General features: G+C 35.4%; 1 protein-coding gene across 1 annotated transcript in view; it reads left to right on the top strand.

Annotated features, from left to right (window-relative positions):
• Nucleotides 1–21,962, top strand: part of CNTLN (centlein) — a 427,627-nt gene that overhangs the window by 171,580 nt on the left and 234,085 nt on the right. Inside the window, exon 8 of the mRNA XM_044677223.1 lies at nucleotides 6,751–6,945. Within this exon, the coding sequence (XP_044533158.1) occupies nucleotides 6,751–6,945 (195 nt within the window). The remainder of the gene's footprint in view (nucleotides 1–6,750; nucleotides 6,946–21,962) is intronic.

The following is a 21,962-nucleotide window of genomic DNA, read 5'->3' as shown; positions in this document are numbered from 1 at the left end:
TTCCAGCAATAGGCAAATATGAGATTGTAGTAATGAAATTTATTATATTTTTAGTGATAAGTAGGAAAATATCTATAAATAAAATACTAAGTATGATACATTATTTTTCTTTAAGTATTTATTTTAATTTATTTCTTATACATTATACTTAAGTATTAATGAGTAAAAATATCCCAATTAAAGTTAGTTTAGATCAATCAATTAAGAAGCATTTATTAATCACCAATTATGTATCAGGCACTAGACATACAAAGACAAGGAATAAAACAATTTCTATTCTCAACAAGTTTACATTCTAATGTATAACAATTATATATATGAGTACACAAAGAATATAAAAAGAATAATACAAAGTAGTTCAATACAAAGTTTTCTAGCAGAGGTTTCAAATATACTTCTGCAATATGAATCAAATACCTCCCTGGAATGTGGTCTGAACCAGATTAAAATATACCTGGGAAATATTTAAGAAAAATTCATAAAAATGAAATAAAATATAAGTAATGTCAACATATGATTTTGTAAGTCAATATTTGCCCATAGGAATCATTACATGTGGTTTAGTAGTCCTCATTTCTCTGTGAGTTTGACCCTGCTGAAAAAGAGGGTTATTCTGTATGATACACTCTGCCCTATCAACTCTATCTCTTAATTTCTCTGAGTTTCTTTAAGACTTATCTTAAATTATCTTCTGTGAGAAGTCTTCCTCTTTAAATTTTTCTTCTTTCATATTTTGTAAATTTTTTGTAATTTGTACATTGTTTACTCTATTAGAATGTAAGCTCTTTGAAGTTAGGGGCTATTTTTTGTCTTTCTTTGTATCTTGCTTTACAGTGCCTGGCATATAATTTCTTAAGAAATTATTGTTGATTGACTAGAAGAGCTGAGTAGTACCAGAGCAGCTATTTAGAAATGATGTTCTGTAGCAAAGCTCTTCTTCCTAGTGATACACCCAATTTTGTTATTGATTGATGACTTTTTTAAAAAAGCAGTTGATTTAGTAGAGTAAAATTCTATCTTCAAAGTTCTAGTTGTTTGACTCTCTAATCGAATTGTTTATGTAGCAATGAGATTATTATTTTTAAAACATAGATCTGATTCTAGATTTACAAACATTGTGACTTTTTCTTACCTCTAGGTGAAAATATCCTCACTGTGGCGTTGAATAATATTCTTCACTTAACTTATACTTATGTTTCTTATTTTTAGTTTTCTACTTCATATGGACTTTTCCAGGCAAACTGGCATTCTGTCTATGACCTTTGCACAAGTCTTCCCCAATATGACACCTCCACTTTATTTAATCCTTATCCTGAGATGTTCAAGTGTTCTTTTTCTGATTTTTTTGTCCTCATTTTGTCCCTAATTGTTAGTTCTCTCTTTTCCTTAAAATCACTTTATGTGCCGTTGGCATTACTTCTGTGTGAATAATGGCATGCCAAAATGGAATAAAATTTTTGAGGACAAGAAATATTTTCTTTTTGTTTTTTTATTTCCAGTATATATAACATTACATTTATTAGGCACTAAATAATGTTTGTTAATAGTGCCTGACACATAGTTGGTGATTAATAAATATTTGAGTAATTAAACATTGTCTCCTATGCATATGTGAAAATCATATAAAATTCCTTAAAAGATATAACAACTATTTCAGTAACCCTCAGATTGTTATTATCAAATAAGACATAAAAGAGGAAAATATGTTCTCCAAAAATTTTTGATTGTTGTAGAGGATGACCAATACAGCATCCAAATGGAAGAAGGATTTTAAGGTATTCCAGTTTTCAGATAACATTTTCTCAGTTGCAGGGCTCAGAATTATTTGGAGCATCTTAAAAAAGGTGTATGATTATTTCAAAGAATTTGGCCTTATGATCTACACAGAAAGCACCAAGTGATTAAAACTTCTTCTTGGTGCTAAGGTCCTTCTTTTTAATATCAGTATTCTCCCAGTTTTGTTATATCTTTGTTATTCTGGGAATACCATAGGATCTGAAGGCTTAAAATTCTTTTTTAATCACTTGTGAATTAGATGCACTGAAGGAGTGCCCCTAAGTGGCTTTAAGGTGAACATTAGAGACTTTTCTGTACAATTGGAAAAGATTGTATTTTGGTCATGGAAAAATAGCAAGGGATATCTGATGGGCAGCCTTTGTGCCTTGTTGGCATATATCCTATGGCTAAAGATCTAGGAAATGTTTGTCATATTGTGTAGGTCCTGTGTGAAGGACTGATGGAAAAATGCAATGTTGAAGTTATCTTTTTCTTTGCTGTTTTATTAAAGTACCATTTTAACATAAGTATTGAATTATACATATAGTTTGGAAACTTGAAATATAGCATTTTATACTCATGAGAAAACTTATGTGATGTTGCAGAATTAACAATAGACTTGATTCAGATTCCATCTCTTCATCTTGTTTATTCTCTGGCCTTAGACAAGACACTATACCTCTAGAAATCTCAGTTTTCTCATTTGTTTAATGGGAATAATGGCACTAACTTCTGTCTTCCTCACAGGGTTGATTTTAGTATCAAATAAATCAATGTAAAATTATACATTAATATGCTCTATTAATCTACTCTTCTTCCTCAATTTACAAATGAATAAACCAAAGCACCTTTTGTGTGTGTGTGTATACACATTGGTTGTTATTACTGAAATGGCCAGAAATCAAGTTTGTGAAAGAAGATTAATAGGAAAAAAGAGAATTAATTATTAACTAGCTCACCAGCTCCTAAATAATAAAGAATTATCTATTTTGCCCTCCATTACACAGCAAAATCATTATAATTTTATTTTTTTTCATTGTGGATACTTAAAGCCAATTCCTCTCTATTTTAATAGCATCTCACACACTGGTTATGAGACTGCCAAAAAAGTTAACTTTGTTCTTTGACCCATACCCCTGCCATCTTATGCTATAAGTATCACTAGGTCAGCTCCTGTAGTTTCACTCTAGTTATAAACTTTTCCTCTGCCTCATAGAACACAGTATGGATGACAGCGGCTGCATTGAAGTCCCCAGGACAACCTAACCTACCAATCTAATTTACTCTTATTTCCTTCATTTACCCATGAATATGCCAGATCTTTCTATTCCTTTCCTACCTCCTCATGTAAATCTCATTGCATTAAGTGTTTTAGAAAAGGTTTTTAGACATCTCTTCTGATAAAGAAAGCAAACAACCCAAGTTTAAAGTTTTTTTATAATTCATAAATTTCCCAGACTTTATAAAAATATTAAATATAATTCTGATAAACACTTCCTCGTTATTTCTGTAACTTAAATACAGATTGGGGGTAGGAAGGGTAGAGAAATAAAGCAGTATTCTTAATGATGGATGGAATAATAAAGGAACTCAAATGGTGGGGATAAAACTCTGGCTTTTTAGGAGCTGGAAAAAAAGTAAGCTCTGATAACATTTATTTTATATCTTTTATTAGTTGAAAAGTTTACCTGCAGGTAATCAGTTTCACTCATCATTACCCAGAGAAACTCTAGCTTTGAGTGGAGTTATGACTCCCTTGTTAGCATGTGTGGGTGTGGCAGCAATGGTTCTTTGTACAGTCTTAGAATACCCACCAGGAAGCTTTCATTTACCATCACACTCAGCTACAGGTCTTGTTACAGTACCCTTAAACTTATTCTTAAGACCAATAATGGCTTTATAAATAAAAATAATTCTTATAACCTAGTTCAGCTGCTAAAATTGAATTGTGATAAAATATTTTCCATAAATTTATATTTAAATTTTCAATGATATGCATAAGTAAGATAACATTCAATATTTTTAACTGAAATTTACCTAGAAAGTGTAATACAGAACTAAAAAAGTATTTTTATTGTTGATACACATAGAATCTAATTTTGCTGTCCTTTGGTGCAGATTGTCAGGGTTTTCAATTCATGCTTTTTAATATTATTGACAACATGTATTTTCTCAAAAAGAAAATAATTTATCTTTAATGTAGTAGAACTTATAATCTCTTTTCTTAAAGATCTTGAGTAGATCCCTATTTTACACTGATAAAATCTTTAAAAACTAAATAAGTGTGTTCTTCAAGACCTTCTTTAATTTCAAGTTAGTCAGTTAAGTATTTATTAACTGTCTTCTATGTACTAAGGGCTGGGGATACAAAAAGGAAAACAACATCCCTTGCCCTCAAGGAGAGCACAGTCCAAGGGAGGTGACAATAAGCAAACAAATATAGACAAGTTATATATAGGATAAATAAGAAATAATCAAGTGAGGGAGGGCACTGGAATTTGAAGGTTTTGAGAACGGCTTCCTGTACAAGAGGAGATTTTTAGTTGAAACTTAAAGGCGTAATAATAATGAGAGCCAGCCACCAAAGTTATGGAAAAGGAGAGAGAGAGAGAGAGAGAGAGAGAGAGAGAAAGAGAAAGAGAGAGAGAGAGTGTTTAAGTGTGTCTCTATGGGGTGAGACTCTCTTCCTGCTCTCCCCTCCTGCTGATTATATACTCTGGGAGACTTCGAGGGGTTTCACCCCGAAACTGGGTGACCTGGATGGTCGTGCCACCCCACAGGAGTTGGGGATGAGGTTTCTCTATAAGATGATGTATTGAGTACCCCAATCCGATTCTGAATGAGGGCGGGGTTCACTCAAGCCTCCCCCAAGGTCAGTCAACTTCACAGTGGGTGGTCTGGCTTCAAGATGGAGGCAGCCAGACCAAGCTGTGGTTCCCCTCTCCCTTGTTGTCACTCAGGCTCTCTGAAACGCTATCTGACTAATGAATGACTTTTATTAATCACAATTCNGAGAGAGAGAGAGAGAGAGAGAGAGAGAGAGAGAGAGAGAGAAAGAGAAAGAGAGAGAGAGAGTGTTTAAGTGTGTCTCTATGGGGTGAGACTCTCTTCCTGCTCTCCCCTCCTGCTGATTATATACTCTGGGAGACTTCGAGGGGTTTCACCCCGAAACTGGGTGACCTGGATGGTCGTGCCACCCCACAGGAGTTGGGGATGAGGTTTCTCTATAAGATGACGTATTGAGTACCCCAATCCGATTCTGAATGAGGGCGGGGTTCACTCAAGCCTCCCCCAAGGTCAGTCAACTTCACAGTGGGTGGTCTGGCTTCAAGATGGAGGCAGCCAGACCAAGCTGTGGTTCCCCTCTCCCTTGTTGTCACTCAGGCTCTCTGAAACGCTATCTGACTAATGAATGACTTTTATTAATCACAATTCAGGGATTGGGGAAAGGGGTGAAGGGCAGAGGGATTTTCGGGTTCCCTCTTCTTTATTTCTATGGGGTCCATCACTCTGGTGGGAACCTTTGGCGTCCCAAGCTTCTCCCCTCGCCTCTTCTCCTTCAGTTTTTATTTCTATTCCCTATTTCTATCCTTTTCTATAATTGCAAGACAAACCAGAAAGGGTCTCTCAGCAAGGTTGGGTAATGGGAGAAGGAGCCTAAGAGATCGCTCCCAAAATGGAGTCCAAACACTTAGCTAACTTGTTGGTTGAAGTCTTGCTGGGTGAGAAGTGATGGGATCTTTGACCAGGGAATCAGGGTTTCATTGTCCAAAGAAAGATCCTCAGGAAGCCCTCAGGACTGGATCGGAGCTGGGATGTCCACCTCCTCCCCTCTCAATCCTCAGCCCCAAGTCTCTTCTTCTCCTTCCTCCTCCACAGCATTACTCAGAATCCCCTCTGGTCTTAACTGTCACCAACTGTCAACCACTCATTCTCTGGCTCCTCCTGTCCCATCTACTTTGCACAAATCCCATTCTTACAAAAGAAGCCCAGGAAACCAGGAGACAGAGTGTTCCAGTCATAAAGAACAGTCATAGCCATATGTTTGGATGTCTTATTTTTAGAACAGCTAAGAGACTGATGCCACTGTATTGAAGAATTGATGGTGGGAAATAAGGTGTAAGAAAACTGGAAAGGCAGGAGGGAGCCAAGTTATGAAAGCCTTTGAATGGCAATAGAGCATTTTATGTTTGATTCTGGAGGTATGTGTGTCAGGGGGTTACATAGTTGGACCTGTGCTTTAGGAAGATCACTGTTGGTTGCAGGATGGATTAGAGTGGGAAAAAGACTTGTAGCAATGAGCCTCACCATACAACTGTTGTAGCAGTCCAGGCCTGGGTGAATAGGGCCTGTAGAGTGACGACGGTATTGGGGAAGAAAAGGGGGTATAATTGAGAGGTGTTACAAACAGGTCCTTGATAGACCAAGGCAACAGATTGGTTAAGGGGGTAAGAGATATTGAAGAGTCAAGTCTGAGCCCCTAGGGACAAGCTGAGAACTAGGAGGAGAGTAGAGCTCTTGGCAAGAAAAGGGAAGTTGTCCAGCCTGATATTCTATTGTGTCCCAAGTAAGTACTTTTTACTCTAGCTTACTGGTACTTTGCTCTATCCCCCAAATAGACTTTGTACTTTGAACCTTCTGGAATGCTGTCCCATCTTCTTATGTGTCCCTATGGAGGCTGTCTATGGTCTTTATAGGCTTATTATAAACCTATTGGCCTTATTAAAAGCACTTATCTCTAAAGTGGCCTTAATAAGAACATTCATTATCTAAACCTTTTTGATTAATAATTTTGTATTGAATTTTGAAATGTCTTGAACTGCTGCATGACTTTTATCAGCTTATATCTCATCTTTTTTTGAGAGTAGGGTTTATGTTTTAAATATATTGTTTTTATGATACTTCATAGAAATAATGAATATTTTAAATTTGTTTTTAATTTAATGTAATTAAATATTGATTTATTTTAAACAGGTTTACAATGAATTACAAATTAATTTTGAAGCAAAGAAAGCAACTGAATCTCAGCTACGGAAATATATCATTTGTCTTAAGGATCAGTTAGTTGAAAAGGACCATGATATCATGCATCTGACAGAAAAGATTGATGAACTCGAAAAAATTTCACACTTCTTAACTTATGCTCCTTTTCCAAGTTATATGGAACAGGTGAGAGTCAGTTTTATAAAATCCAATTCATACTGATTTTGATTATTTCTCATTTTTTATTAGAATTTTAAAAATCAAAATACTTGCATAAAGTAGGAACTAGATTAGGAAATGAAAGGCAGTTTCCTTATATTTCTAAAAACATTTAACAAAATTATTACATAAATGCTAAATTCGTCCAACGTAGTTTTTGGTAGCATATGTTATTCATCAGTTGGTTATAGTTACTATCAGTGCAAAGTAGGTGAATAGTTTTGTGTATGTTTTGATAATATTATTACTTAATGAAATATGCAACACCAGTATTGAAATGTTTTTTCTAAATTTGAGTTCTTTAACTTTGTGTTAAGATTTTTTTCTGGTTCTATATGAATTTTCAAATTCTTCCCAACTAAGAATTTTTTCACTTTATCTGAAAGAGGGATTTTTTTTCTCCTCCACAGAGTAGCTACCATTTGGGAATGTTAATGATAATATGTGGGCAAGAATCTCAAATAGTTGGAAAACTCCAGCTAAACGATTCTCAAAAGACCTGTCTTTAGATCTACACTGCTTAATAGTTCTCCTTTATTTATTTATTTTTTAAATTTTATTTTTTTAGAAAAATTTTTTTTTCCATGGTTACATGATTCACGTTCTTACTCTCTCCTCCTAACACCCCCGCCATACTCCATCCCCCCCAACACAGCCAACGCACATTTCCACTGGTTTCTTTATGTGTCATTGATCAAGACCTATTTACGTATTATTGATAGTTGTACTAGGGTATTCGTTTAGCGTCTACATCCCAAATTATGTCTACTTTAACCCATGTATTCAAGCAGTTGTTTTTCTTCTCTCTGTTTCTACTCCAGCAGTTCTTCCTCTGAATGTGGGTAGTGTTCTTTTCCATAAATCCCTCAGAATTGTCCTGGGTCATTGCATTGCTGCTAGTACAGAAGTCCATTACATTCAATTGTACCGCAGTGTATCAGTCTTTGTGTGCAATGTTCTCCTGGTTCTGCTCCTTTCACTCTGCATCAACTCCTGGATGTCTTTCCAGTTCACATGGAATTCCTCCAGTTTATTATTCTTTTGAGCACAATAGTATTCCATCACCAACAGATACCACGATTTGTTCAGCCATTCCCCAATTGACAGGCATACCCTCGTTTTGCAGTTTATTGCTACCACAAAATGCACGGCTATAAATATTTTTGTACGTGTCTGTTTATCTATGATCTCTTTGGGATACAAACCCAGCAATGGTATGGCTGGATCAAAGGGCAGGCAATCTTTTAGCACTCTTTGGGCATAGTTCCAAATTGCTATCCAGAATGGTTGAATCAATTCACAACTTCACCAGCAATTCATTAATGTCCCGATTTTGCCACATCCCCTCCACATTTCTTACTTTCCTTTGCTATCATTTTAGCCAATCTGCTAGGTATGAGGTGATACCTCAGCGCTGTTTTGATTTGCATTTCTCTAATTATTAGAGATTTAGAATACTTCCTCATGTGTTTATTGATCATTTTGATTTCTTTATCTTAAAATTGCCTATGCATGTCCCTTGCGCATTTATTGATTGGGGAATGGCTTGATTTTTTGTACAATTGATTTAGCTCCTTGTATATTTGAGTAATTAGACCTCTGTCAGAGTTTTTTGTTATAAATCCTTCATAATAACTTTTTATTGCATTATGATTTGATAAGGTTGCATTAATTATTTCTGCTTTTTTGCATTTGTTTGCCATGTTTCTATGCCCTGGTACATGGTCAGTCTTTGTGAATGTTCCATGTGCTGCTGAAAAGGTGTATTCCTTTTTGTCCTTATTTATTTTCTCCACATATATATTAACTCTAATTTTTCTAGGATTTCATTCACCTCTCATATCTTTCTTATTTAATTTTTGGTTTGATTTATCTAAATTTGATAGAGGAAGGTTGAGGTCACCCACTAGTATAGTTTTGTTATCTGTTTCATTCTTGAGCTCTGCTAGCTTCTTCTTTAGAAATCTGGATGCTATACCATTTGGTGCATACGTGTTAAGTACTGATATTTCTTCATTGTTTATACTACCTTTTATCAGGATGTAATTACATCCTATCTTTTAACCAGATGTATTTTTACTTTGGCTCTGTTAGAAATCATGATTGCAAGTCCTGTCTTGTTTTCTCAGTTGAAGCCCGATAAATTTTGCTCCAGCCTTTCATTTTTATTCTATTTATGTCTGCCTGTCTCATGTGTGTTTCTTGTAGACAACATATGTTAGGGTTTTGGTTTCTAATCCACTCTGCTATTTCCTTATGTTTTATGGGCAAGTTCACCGCATTCACATTCAGTGTTATAATGTTCAATTGTGTATTCCCAGACATTTTTATTCTCTCTCCTTGTCTTGCTCTTTCTTTTCTTTCACTATTTCCTTCTATACCAGTGTTTTGTTTTTAATCAGTTCCCCTGATCCCCTCCCTTATTGTACTTCCCTTTCCCCCTTCTCCCTTCTTATTCCCCTCTTATTCTTCTTTTGGTTCTTTTAAGCTACTTCTCCCCCTCCCCCGCCCTCTCCCTCCTAGTGTTGCTTCTCTCCCCACCAGTCCTTTTGTTACCCTTCTACTTCTCTATAGGGCATGAATCAATTCTCTGCCCCAGTGGATCTGATTATTCTTCCCTCTTTAAGTTAATTTCAATGCACTTAAGTATTAAGTATTTCCTCTCTCCAACCTCTTTACCCTTCCAGTGTATTGATCTTCTCCCCTGTTCGCCCCACAAGCTTCTAAGGCAATTTACAACTTTAAAAAATGTGTAGGAAATATAATGTGAGTACCAGATTAACAAGCTGGTCAAAACCTCTTACCAGTTCTAATAGATTTTTCTCATTATTTGAGAGTTACAATAAAATCACAAACAGAATTAATCTAGCAGCCACAAACTTCATTAGCTTAAAATGATTCAGTGCAACAGCAAAATCAACGAAATAAGCAAGATTAATTTACAAAACTAATTAGCAAAATATAGTAAGATACAGTCTCTTTAAAAGTCATTCAGTTCTGAAAGGTTTTTTTTTTTTTAAGGTTTTTTATAATCAGTCTTTGCTCTCAGTTCAAAGTTCTGAGCAGGTATGGGGGTGAATAGGCCATGCGGCCCGATTAAGGGTAAATGCTAGTTCAAGGTTCAGACACTAGGTCCATGTGGGGTCAGGTCGTGGGCTTGGGGCTAGAGAAAAACTTAGGTCAGTTTTGTAGAAAATCCCATGTGTAGAGCTTGTGGGGGTAGGATGTGCCTAAATTAGGTCTTTAGAGAAACACGTGGAAGGCTAGAATGCCATTACCAAGAGAGGGGGGTTGGTGAGGACAATACCAAATCCTAAGCAGCAGAGGTAGAAGTCTCCGAAGATCTCAGCAAGTCAGAACTGGGTGGTAGTTAAAGCGGCAGCAGATCCAGCAGTCTCCAAGTCAGGGCAGGGTTGTAGTGGAAGCGGCAGCACCAGCGGCAGGATTGAAGAAGTGGTCTGCTCCGGTGAGTCAGCAAAAGTGGCGGAGATCAGAGTAGGCAGGAACGTGAGGCCGTGGTCTGTACCCGCGGGCCCGGCAAGAATGGAGTCCAGGTCAGGAGTAAACGCGGTAGAGATCACAGGCACTGGGCACTGGCATTTTGGTTTTAAAGCCAAAAGCCAGAATCGGCTGGCCTGACCTCCCAAGGTGGTTTGGGCTGGACTGGCTGGCTGAGTCCCGCCTGAGGAAAAAAAAGCAAAAGCATGGCAAGGAAAGCCACTTTCTTTTTTTAAAAAATGCCCAAAAGAGCTGAGCAAAACGGCCAAAAAACAGGCATGGCTCTCTTTAGGCTATCTAGAAAATTGAGAGTTCGAATTTCAACCTTCTGGTTTGCCAAAGTGTTACAATTAAAAATGATAAAGACTGATATAAATATAAAAATTAGTATTTTAATTAAAGCCATGGCCATGCTAGTAAAATATATATATAAGACCGCACTTGTAAGTATTTTAAACTCCCGCCTCAGCCATTTTACCTTTCCTATTTTCGCGCACTCAGGTAGCTAAAGAGGAAGTTCAAAGTCACTTCCCCCTATTTAAAACAGTCCCTCACCTTGAATACGTAATCCAAAACAGGAAACCCATTGGGGATCACGGGAATTGTAGTTCCAAGTATCCCAAGTGATTTTAAATAACACAATGATTTCCAACCTTTTTCTTTTGTCATGATGTTCTGGTAAACCAATAATCCTTAAATTGTCTCTTCGAGATCTGTTTTGTAGATCTATGGTTGTATCAATGAAGTGTTTCATATTCTCCTCAAATTTTTCAATTTTTACATTTTGTTTTGAAGATTCTGCTGCCTTGTGAAGTCATTTGCTTCTAGTTATTGAGTTCTATTTTTTAAAGACTGAATTTCATCCCTGGCTTTTTGGTCATCCTTCTCCTTCTGGTCTGATTTTCTTTGTAGATCATCTTTTGCCTTCTTTGCTTTGTTTTTGAGCTGGTCAATTTTAGCTTTTAGCACTTTATTTTTTTGTTTTAGTTCATGTATTTCCTTTTTCAAATTTTCTTCAGCCTCTCTTGATTGCTTTCTGAGTTCCTAAAGTTCTTGAGTTAATTGAATTTTGAGATCTTCTAAAGCCTGTGTCCAATTCACTGGAGCTTCCTTGTCTTCTTCTATTTCATTTGCTCTCTTTTCACTTCCTGGGAAGAAGCTGTTGATTATAATTTCTTTTCTCTTCTTCTGTTGCTTACTCATATTTTTTTCTTTTTTCTGTTCTGCTAGGTTAATCAGATGTATTTAATGAGCTTTGATGAAAATTCTTCCCCCAGCTGGCAATGGAGGTTTGTAGTTAGTTCTCTACAGTCTATGGGGTAGGGGTGTTGGAGTTTCCCTGCCCTCTGAAGACTTGTTGTCTGTCCAATTGATGGGATTAAGCCTGGATTAGTCTTTATTGCTTAATGTGCCCTGAGTCTAAAACCTTGAGAAGGAGAAAAAAAGTGGGGGGACAAGATGGAGTGTTTCTGCTAAGCTGTCCAGCAGCCCCCTTCTTTGGCCTGCTATTAGACCTGCTTTTCTTTCCTCTTGAAGCTCTTAGTTCTCTAGGTCTGTGTGGTAAAGGCCATAGGTCTGAAGTTTAGCTCTACTAAGCCACCATCTTCCGAGCGTTTTTGCTGTGTTTCTCTGGCTTTCTCCTCTAGCCACTGGTGCCTATGTTCAACTCCCCATGTCAGGCTCCAGCAAGGTCCTCTCTCCGGGTTGGTGCACCTGCCTGCCCAGAGATTTCAAGGGCCGCTGGAGACTCCGCACAGACCATGGGGGAGTGATCCTGGCCTTCCCCTTCTATATCCTCAGATCCAGCAGTTCAACAATTCAGTCCTTTTTCTTGGCGTATCTCTTGAGCTGTCCAGGAGTAAGAACCCCCTGCTCTGTCCTTTTGTTAGGTTTGGTCCTCTTTCTTCTCGAAATACTTTGTTTTCTATCTCAGTGTGGAAAGGGTGTGGAGGTTTTAAGATCTGCTCTGTCTAAGCTGCCATCTTCCCAGAATTCCTGTAGTTCTCCTTTAAGGAATAGAGTATTACTTAAAATTTTTTGTTAACTTAATAAGTTTTTATTGATGTCTTTTTTATTATAAAGCCATATTCCCCACTTCATATTCCTCTTCTACAATTCCATTTCATCTGAACAGGAAATTCCATATAACAAAGAAGTGTTTTTAGACACAAAAAAAGAAATTGAGGAAAAATGATCATGTGATCAATACATTGAATAAGTCTGAAAATAGATGCAATTTACCACATATTTTCCAAAGGTGTAAAGTGAGATGGGAATGTCTTCTAATATCCCCATTTTAGATTAATGCTTGTTCTTTGTAATTTTGCAATATTCAATTTTTATTCCTGTGATAGTTCTTTATGATTACTTTGCTATAGTCGTGTGTATTTTTTTCTTGGCTCTGTTTACTTCATTGTACATCAGTTTATGTAGATATTTCCATGTTCCTCTGTGTTTATATTTATCACTACTTTCCAAAATAGTTGTACTGATTCATAGCTCCAATGCACTACACTGACGTGTCTATTTTCTTACAATCCCTCCAATAGTGACTATTCCCATCTTTTGTTGTCTTTGCTGATTTATGCAGAATGAAGTAAAAACTCACTATCATTTTGATTTGATTTTCTCTTGTTATTAGTGATTTGTAGTATTCTTTCATGTGGCAGATATTTGCAATTCTTCTTTTGAGGACCATTTCTTTCCTTTGACTAGTTATTTATTGGTGAATGAATTTTAGTCATATATGTGTATATTTGTGCATATATCTGTCAATATGTCTATCAATCTAAAATCAATAATTCTGTTTCTGTTATTTATCCTTTCTTATTTGAGAGATGAAGACAGTATTTGTCTCAGAAAAAAATGTAGACTATTTTAAGATTTAGTTTATTATGTGGCTGGTCTATTTTTCTACTTCTTTTTTGAATTTTGCTTATATATTTTTTCATTAATAGTTGTAGGTTTGCAGGGTTTTTTACCTTAGATTGCATCTTGAGCTCCTTTACTCAATTACAAAACATTTTGGTTTCTTACACAATTTGTTGTGTATCATTGGAATTATTAAATTTAACTGCTATGTAAAATTGAATTTTTTTGGGGGGTGAGAGGGAAGCAATTTTTTTTATTTAATAATATTTTTCCAAGGTTACATGATCCATGATTTCCCCACCCCCTCTCTTTTCTTTCCCCTCATGAAGTTGATAAGCATTTCCCCTGAGTTATACATGTATCATTGTTCAAAACCTATTTCCATGTTATTCATATTTGCAATAGAGTGATCCTTTAATATCAAAACCTAATCATATCCCTATTGAACTACATGATTGATCATATGTTTTTCTTTTGCATTTCTGTTCCCACAGTTTATACTCTGGATGTGGATAGCATTCTTTCTTATAAGTTCTTCTGGATTGTCCTGGGTCATTGCATTGCTGCTAGTAGAAAAGTCCATTATAGTTTATTGTACCACAGTGTATTAATCTCTATGTCCAATGGTCTCCTGGTTCTGCTCCTTTTGCTCTGCATCAATTCCTGGAGGTCATACCAGTTCACATGGAATTCCTCCAGTTCATTATTCCTTTCAGCACAATAATATACCATCACCATCAGATACCACAATTTTGTGAGCCATTTCCCAATCAATGGACACCCCCTCATTTTCCAGTTTTTTGCTAACATAAAGAGAGTGGCTATAAATATTTTTGTACAAGTCTTTTTCCTTATTATGGGAGTAATTGGCACTTTGCTGTGTTCAGGAGTTTTTGTCAGTTTTCTTGTAGTATTTCATACATTATAATGTTATTTTTCCAAATTGTCATGTTCTTATGGGAGATTAGTAATCCTTAAAATGTCTCTATACAGCTTGTCTTCTAGATCAAAATATTTTGTTTTTATGGAGTTATATTTTCATTTAATGTTTTTGTTTTTTGCTTCTTTACTAGATTGTTCTTTATTTTTTCTTCATCCTATTAATTTAAGCATAGGTTTTTAACTGTGCTTTTAATATTTTCAGGCTATATTGATACAGACACCAAAATGCATTTATATCAACAAACAAGAAATAATTTCCTAAATTTATAATTTTTCTAAGTAACAATTTCTTTATAGGTTTCCTTAAATATCATAGAACTTTGTAGTTACCTGTAATATTTTTGCTAATGGCAAGAACTAATGTTTTAGATCAGTGGTTCCCAAACTTTTTTGGTCTACTGCCCTCTTTCCAGAAAAAAATATTACTCAACCCTCTGGAAATTAATTTTTTAAAATTTTAATAGCAATTAGTAGGAAAGATAAATGTACCTGTGGCCATCACTGTCCCTCTGGATTGCTGCAGCATCCCCTCGGGGCGGTAGCTCCCACTTTGGGAATCACTAGTTTTGATGGTCTCAAATGGTATATAAAATTCACTTATATTTTAAATATGTTTGTGATATTGTCCAACTATAAATTTGTCTAATAATATGGAAATTTTAACCATTTCATAGGAAGTCACAATATAATCATTAGTTTGAAAGTGAAACATGTTTAGCATCATCTCATATATAAAATGCAAAGAAGCCACCTTAAATGTGTTCTTTTCTTTATAACCTTTTTTAGAAATGTAGTATAAGTTAATTTTAGGGACCAATTAATATCTTTAAAAAATATTATGATAACAGTCAATACAAAAGACATAAGTGGAAGAAAACAGAAACCAAATATTTATATTGTTCATTTTTTTTGAAGAGGACCCATTAATGACATCATGGGGTGATGATTTTTTATGAATTTTAATTTTTTCCATATTACATTTTGATACAATTTTCAGTAATTTCTTTCTGACATTTTGTGACCCATGTTTCTACCCTCCCTGTTAGCTCCCCTCCCCAATGTGTAAGTAATATGATAGAGATACATGTGTCATCATAAAATACATAGTTCATTATATTATGAAAGAAGACATATCACTTGAGCTAGAGAAAAATTCATGGAGGAAATAAAATGAAGAATGGCATGCATCAGCCTGTATTCCAACTCTTTTCCTTTATAATGGTAGATATCCTTTCATTTTGTCATTAGTGTCTCGGAGTTTTCCTGGATCCTTGCATTGACGATAATAGTAAGTCATTTGAAGTTAATCATTATACTTTATTTCGGTTACTATGTTTGTTCTTTTGGTTCTGTGCACTTCATTTTGCATTGCTTCATATAAGTCTTTTCAAGGTCCTTTGTCTTGCTCATCATTTCTTAGGGAACAATAGTATTCCATCACAATCATATACCAGAACTTATTCAGCCATTTCCTAATTGATGGATATGCTTTCAGTTTCCAGTTCTGTGCCACCAAAAAAAGAATTGCTATACATATTTTTGTACAAGTGAGTTCTTTTCCTCTATCTTTGATCTCTTTGGACTATAGATCTAGTGATATTGTATATAGTAGTAGTATTGCTGGGTTAAAGGGTATGCACATTTTGATGGCCCTTTGAGCAAAACTCCAAATTGTTCTCCAGAATAGTTGAATCAGTTCACAGCTCTACCATGTATTAGTGTCCAAAATTTTCCACATCCTTTTCAATGTTTATCATCATCTTTTTTTTGTTCATAGTAGCCAGCCAGATAGGTATGAGCTGGTACTTAGAGTTGTTTTAATTTGTATTCCTCTAATTAACAGTGATTTGGAGCATTTTTCATATGATTAAAGATAGTTTTAATTTCTTCATCTGAGGATTTCCCATTCATATCCTTTGCCATTTGTCAATTTGAGGAATGATTTGTATTCTTATGAATTTGACTTAGTTTTCTATATATATTTGAGATATGAGGCCTTTGAGTGAGACACTTGCTATAAAAATATTTTCCCAGTTTGTTGTTTCCCTTCCAATCTTGGTTGCATTGCTTTTGTTTGTGCAAAAATTTTAATTTAATATAGTCAAAGTCATCTATTTTATATCATGTAATTATCTCTATGTCTTGTCTGGAAATGAATTGTTTCCTTATCCATAGATCTGATAGGCAAACTATTTCATGCTCCTCTAATTTGTTTTTGTTTTCACCTATTATTTCCATATCATGTATCTATTTTGACTTTGCCTTGGTATATAGCATGAGTTGTTGGTCAGGGTGATGTCTTGACTTTTGTGTGAATTAGATTTAAGTGAGGCAGAGCTGCACAGTCATCAGCTTCACTCTTCATTCCCAAGGTAAAGCAATAAAGTCATTGAAGTCTAGTGGCAAGGTAAAAGTCAGGATGAGTGGTGATGGCATAGGACACCACAGATGACCATGATGTCCAAGACACCTAACCAAGCTCTAAACACTCCATTGTGCCTGTGCTTATCTACCCATTCTGCCAGGGAAATCCTCAAATTTTAGGGGTAGTCATCCTCCTAATTAACTTATGAAGTTGAAGGTTTTTGGCAGCATTCAAACTGTTTTAGCCTTTCTGCTGAAATGGTTTTACCAGGATGTGGCTGCTATGCATGCTACAGTTTCTTGGCATCATAGATGAGAGTTGGGCAAGAGGTAGACAACAAAGATAGGTGCGGAGCCCTGATAAAGGCTTAAGCCCTTACACCAGAAGTGCTAGTCCTCCCTGCACACTCCATATAACCCAACTTTTATAACTTTAAAGATGAATGGATTAAATTATCCAATAAGGAAAAAGTAGAAAAATGATAAAAAACAAAATCAACTACCTGCTGTATATATATATATATGTATATATATATATATCTCAGTGAACAATAAATATACATTTATTAAACACCTACCATGTGTCAGATTCTGTGCTAAGTGCTGGGATCCAAAAAGAGAAAAAAGATAATCCCCGCTTTCAAGGAGCTTAAAATCTAATGGAGGTGACAAAAGGCAAACAAATCCAAGGCAAGCAGATGCAGGATAAATATGAATTAACTAAAAGTGGGAATGCACTAGAATTAAGATGAGTTGGGGAATCTTTCCCTTAAAATTTGTTAAATTAGTTGGAAAATGATCTTGAACTTAATATTAAAGATCATGTCACAAAAAATAAAATCAGAAGAAAACTGGACTAGGAAATATAGAAATTGGATAATCATTGTATAATTACCAATAATTACTCATGTGCCCATGATTTTGCATTTGATACTCTTATATTCAGAATGAATTTCTGCATATAAAGTTACTTATGTCAAAAGGTCAGTGATGAAAATTATAGGAAGGCTTTTGGAGAGGTCCTTCTATGCCATGTGATTTATTAAATAAATTCCAAACTTATAATTAATTGATACATTTTTGCCCAATGTATTAGTTAGTATTTGAATTGTTCCTTCTGAGATAGTCAAATAACTCCTTTGTACTATCTTTTCATCCTATCGATTTAATAATAGCTGCTTGGCTTTTGTTTCATTTTATGGTATTATATTTACTGGAATGTAGATTGCTGGCCTTTTATAAGCTTTATGTAGAAATTTTTGACCTTCTATATATTCTCTTCTTCACTAACTGATCTCTGTCTACTTGGGAACAGATTTCTTACCTCTTTTCTTTTTATTTTGGATCTATCCCTTTCTTCCTTTTCACATATAAACAAATTCCTGATCTCTTTTGAATTTTCTGGGCTTCTTTCTGGGCTTTTTCCCCTGGTCTTCTGCCAAGTGGTTCTATGCCTCCTATGTCTGACTTCCTGACATCTTGTCAGTGGACTCTTCTAATTTCTACAACTCTAGCAGCCTCCCTGACCTACTCACTCTGTACCAGACTCATGTGCTTTTCTCCTTACAACCTTCTATGGGTAAGTCTTTCTGACTGATTTCCTTGACATACTTTGATCACTGACTCAATTTATTTTTGTAGTTATTGTGTTCTGTGTACAGTTCACTTTAGTCATACAAAATGTAAAGCAAAGTGTTTATTAATTTGAATCTTATGATATTGCCTTTTGGATAGCTTTCTAATGTTGAGCTTCTTTGCATTGCATTGGCTAGCCTTCTGATAACAGATATGGTTTGTTGCTAGGTGTCTTTTTTGAGCTTTTCCAGATTGTTAGGTGCTATTTGAGCTTGTAAAAGGGATGGAAAATGAATATCTCATTTTGTTATAGGCATAGGTAACTCTTGGTTAAGGCTGCTTGCTCTAACAATGCAAGGACTACCCTGTAGCTCTCCAGACTTTTCTGCAATTATAATGTGACAGAGTTGCCTAGAATACTGAGTGTGACATTTCCAGGATCACCTAGCTAGTATTTATTAAAGACATAACTTAAACTTAGGGTTTTCCTGGTTTTGAGACCAGTTCTCTATTAATAAGTAGAATAATGAATATTATGTTACATCTAATAAAGCATTATACTAGGGCTTTAATTGAGGAATTCCATTATGAACCGTGAAACCCCAAACAAAATGGTTCTCAGGCCAATGTGTTCACTTATTTTAGTGAATGTAAAATGCTAGAAAAAGGAGCAGTGTTAAAAACAAACAACAAAACACATCTAAAACACTGACCAAACGAACCACTGTTATTCTCTATTTTTTATTCTCTATGTATGCCCAAGCAAACAATGTGACTCATATCCACATTAACATTGTTACTTACTACATATAAGTGAAAGGGAGAAACTAAGAAAGACAGAGTCCAAGACAGAGATAAAGGCAGTCAGAGATATTTTAGCCAAATGGAAAAATAAATAGCAAGTTTTCTTTTTTTTTAAGGTTCACTTTATTTTTATTTTTATTTATTTTTAAATATTTATTAATATTCATTTTTAACCTATTTACATACTTTATGCCCCTTCTTTCCCCTTCACCCCCCGCACTCCCCCCACCCATGGCCAACACACATTTCCACTGGTTGTAACATGTGTCCTTGTTCAGGGCCTATTTCCAAATTGTTGATAGTTGCATTGATGTGGTCGTTTTGAGTCTACATCCCCAATCATGTCCGCCTCAGCCCCTGCATTCAAGCAATTGTTTATCTTCTATGTTTCCTCTCCTGCAGTCCTTCCTCTGAATGTGGGTAGCGTTCTTTACCATAAATCCCTCAGAGCTGTCTTGTGTCATTGCATTGTTGCTGATACAGAAGTTCATTACATTCGATTTTACCATAGTATATCAGTCTCTGTGTACAATGTTCTTCTGGATCTGCTCCTTTCACTCTGCATCAGTTCCTGGAGGTCTCTCCAGTTCATCTGGAATTCCTCCAGTTTATTATTCCTTTTAGCACAATAGTATTCCATCACCAGCATATACCACAATTTGTTCAGCCATTCCCCAATTGAAGGACATACCCTCCTTTTCCAGTTCTTTGCCACTACAAAAAGCGCAGCTATAAATATTTTCGTACAAGTCTGTTTATCTATGATCTCTTTGGGGTACAAACCTAACAATGATGGCTGGATCAAAGGGCAGGCAGTCTTTTATAGCCTTTGAGCATAGTTCCAAATTGCCAGCCAGAATGGTTGGATCAGTTCACAGCTCCACCAGCAATGCATTAATGTCCCAATTTTGCCACATCCCCTGCAGCATTCATTACTCTCCCCTTCTTTCATTTTAGCCAATCTGCTAGGTGTGGGGTGATATCTCAGAGTTGTTTTGATTTGCATTTCTCTAATTATTAGAGATTTAGAGCACTTTCTCATGTGCTTATTGATTTCTTTACCTGAGAATTGCCTATTCATTTCTGTTGCCCATTTATCAATTGGGGAATGGCTTGATTTTTTATACAATTGATTTAACTCTTTGTATATTTGAGTAATTAGACCCCTGTCAGAGATTTTTTGTTATAAAGATTTTTTCCCAATTTGTTGTTTCCCTTCTGATTTTGACTACATTATTTTTATTTATACAAAAGCTTTTTAGCTTAATATAATCAAAACCATTTAATTTACATTTTGTAATTTTCTCTAACTCTTGCTTGGTTTTAAAATCTTTCCTTTCCCAGAGATCTGACAGGTATACTATTTTGTGTTCACTTAACTTATTTATAGTTTCCCTCTTTATATTCAGGTCATTCACCCATTCTGAATTTATCTTGGTGTAGGATGTGAGATGTTGATCTAAACCTAATCTCTCCCATATTGTTTTCCAAATTTCCCAGCAGTTTTTGTCAAATAGTGGATTCATGTCCCAAAAGTTGGGCTCTTTGGGTTTATCATACACTGTCTTGCTGACGTCATTAACCCCAAGTCTATTCCACTGATCCTCCCTTCTATCTCTTAGCCAGTACCATATTGTTTTGATGACTGCTGCTTAGCAAGTTTTCTTATTGTCCATTTTTGTCTTGAATTTGTGACCTGCCCGAAACTGTTAGAATCTACTGGTGATCTCTGAGTTGCAAGTTTTTTCTTTCCTTTAACTTTTCACCTTTTTTAGACTCCAGGGCTTCATCTTCTTGTCAGACTCTACCTAGTCTGTCAAAACTGACTTGAAACAGGACAGATCTAATCACTATTGCTGATAAAGCCAGCCTAGCTTCTTCACCATGAACTGATTAACTTGACTTGCTTTTAAGTACCTGTGTTGATTACAACTTGGGCTACTATAGTGCCAGCACTAATAGGATAAGCTCAATGACTCAAAGTTATAAAGAATCTTACTGGTCACTTAGTCCAGTCATTTTTGCAAACAGAGACCTGAGAGGGATACAATATTCTTCATAAGGAATCATCTACCCTCCACATGACTATCCCTACTTATGGGGTCCATGCTCTTTTATGAATCAGCCCATTCAATTTTTGGATACTTGGAATTGTCAGGCAGGCCACAAGTAGCCTCTGCGTAATTTACACTCATTTCTCCTCATTCTCTCTTCAGAGACTAAACATAACAATTTGGATTATTTCAAATGACATCCCTTAGGTACTTGAAAAAAGTAATATCTGCATCCTTACTTCATTAAGCGAAATATATTCATTTTCTTCACCTGGCTCTTTTGTCATTCTTCTTACCTTTATGGTCACCTTCTTCTATTCCTGTATCAATTTTCCAGTGTCCTGAGTAAAATAAGGTACCTAGACCTGAATACTTCCCAAATAGCAGCAAAATTCTATACTAAATAAGAAGAACCAAAGACAGAAAGTTGGATAATATCTGTCAAGAGACTATGGTATTTTGGTTGAAAACTTTGTGCTTTAGAGTGAGTGAGTGTATGTGTGTTTATGTTTTGGTAGTTACTACTTTGTATAGTTTACCAGTCTTGGTCATTCTATTCTTTAGGCCTACAAACTTCTGTCTTTGTATTCTGCACCAATTTTCTTCTTAAACAAAGTATAAGACATAAAAATATTTACTTGTTGCTTAAACTGAAATATTTATGTTCATATAAGATCTTGAGGTGCAAAATGTAATCTACAAATATAAAGTTATTTGAATAAAATGACAGATGTTGGTTTAACATCTTATATAAATTCTTTTTTTTAAAGCTTAATAATTGTGGATTTGGGAGTAGGTTCTTTTTTCGTTTATGTAAAAGGAAAGTCACCACTTGTATTTTCACTCATCAGTATGTATAGCCATAGAGAAAATGTT

This window comes from Gracilinanus agilis, chromosome 1 (assembly GCF_016433145.1).
Source record: "Gracilinanus agilis isolate LMUSP501 chromosome 1, AgileGrace, whole genome shotgun sequence".
NCBI lineage: Eukaryota > Metazoa > Chordata > Mammalia > Didelphimorphia > Didelphidae > Gracilinanus > Gracilinanus agilis.
This window is presented reverse-complemented; position numbering and strand designations above follow the sequence as displayed.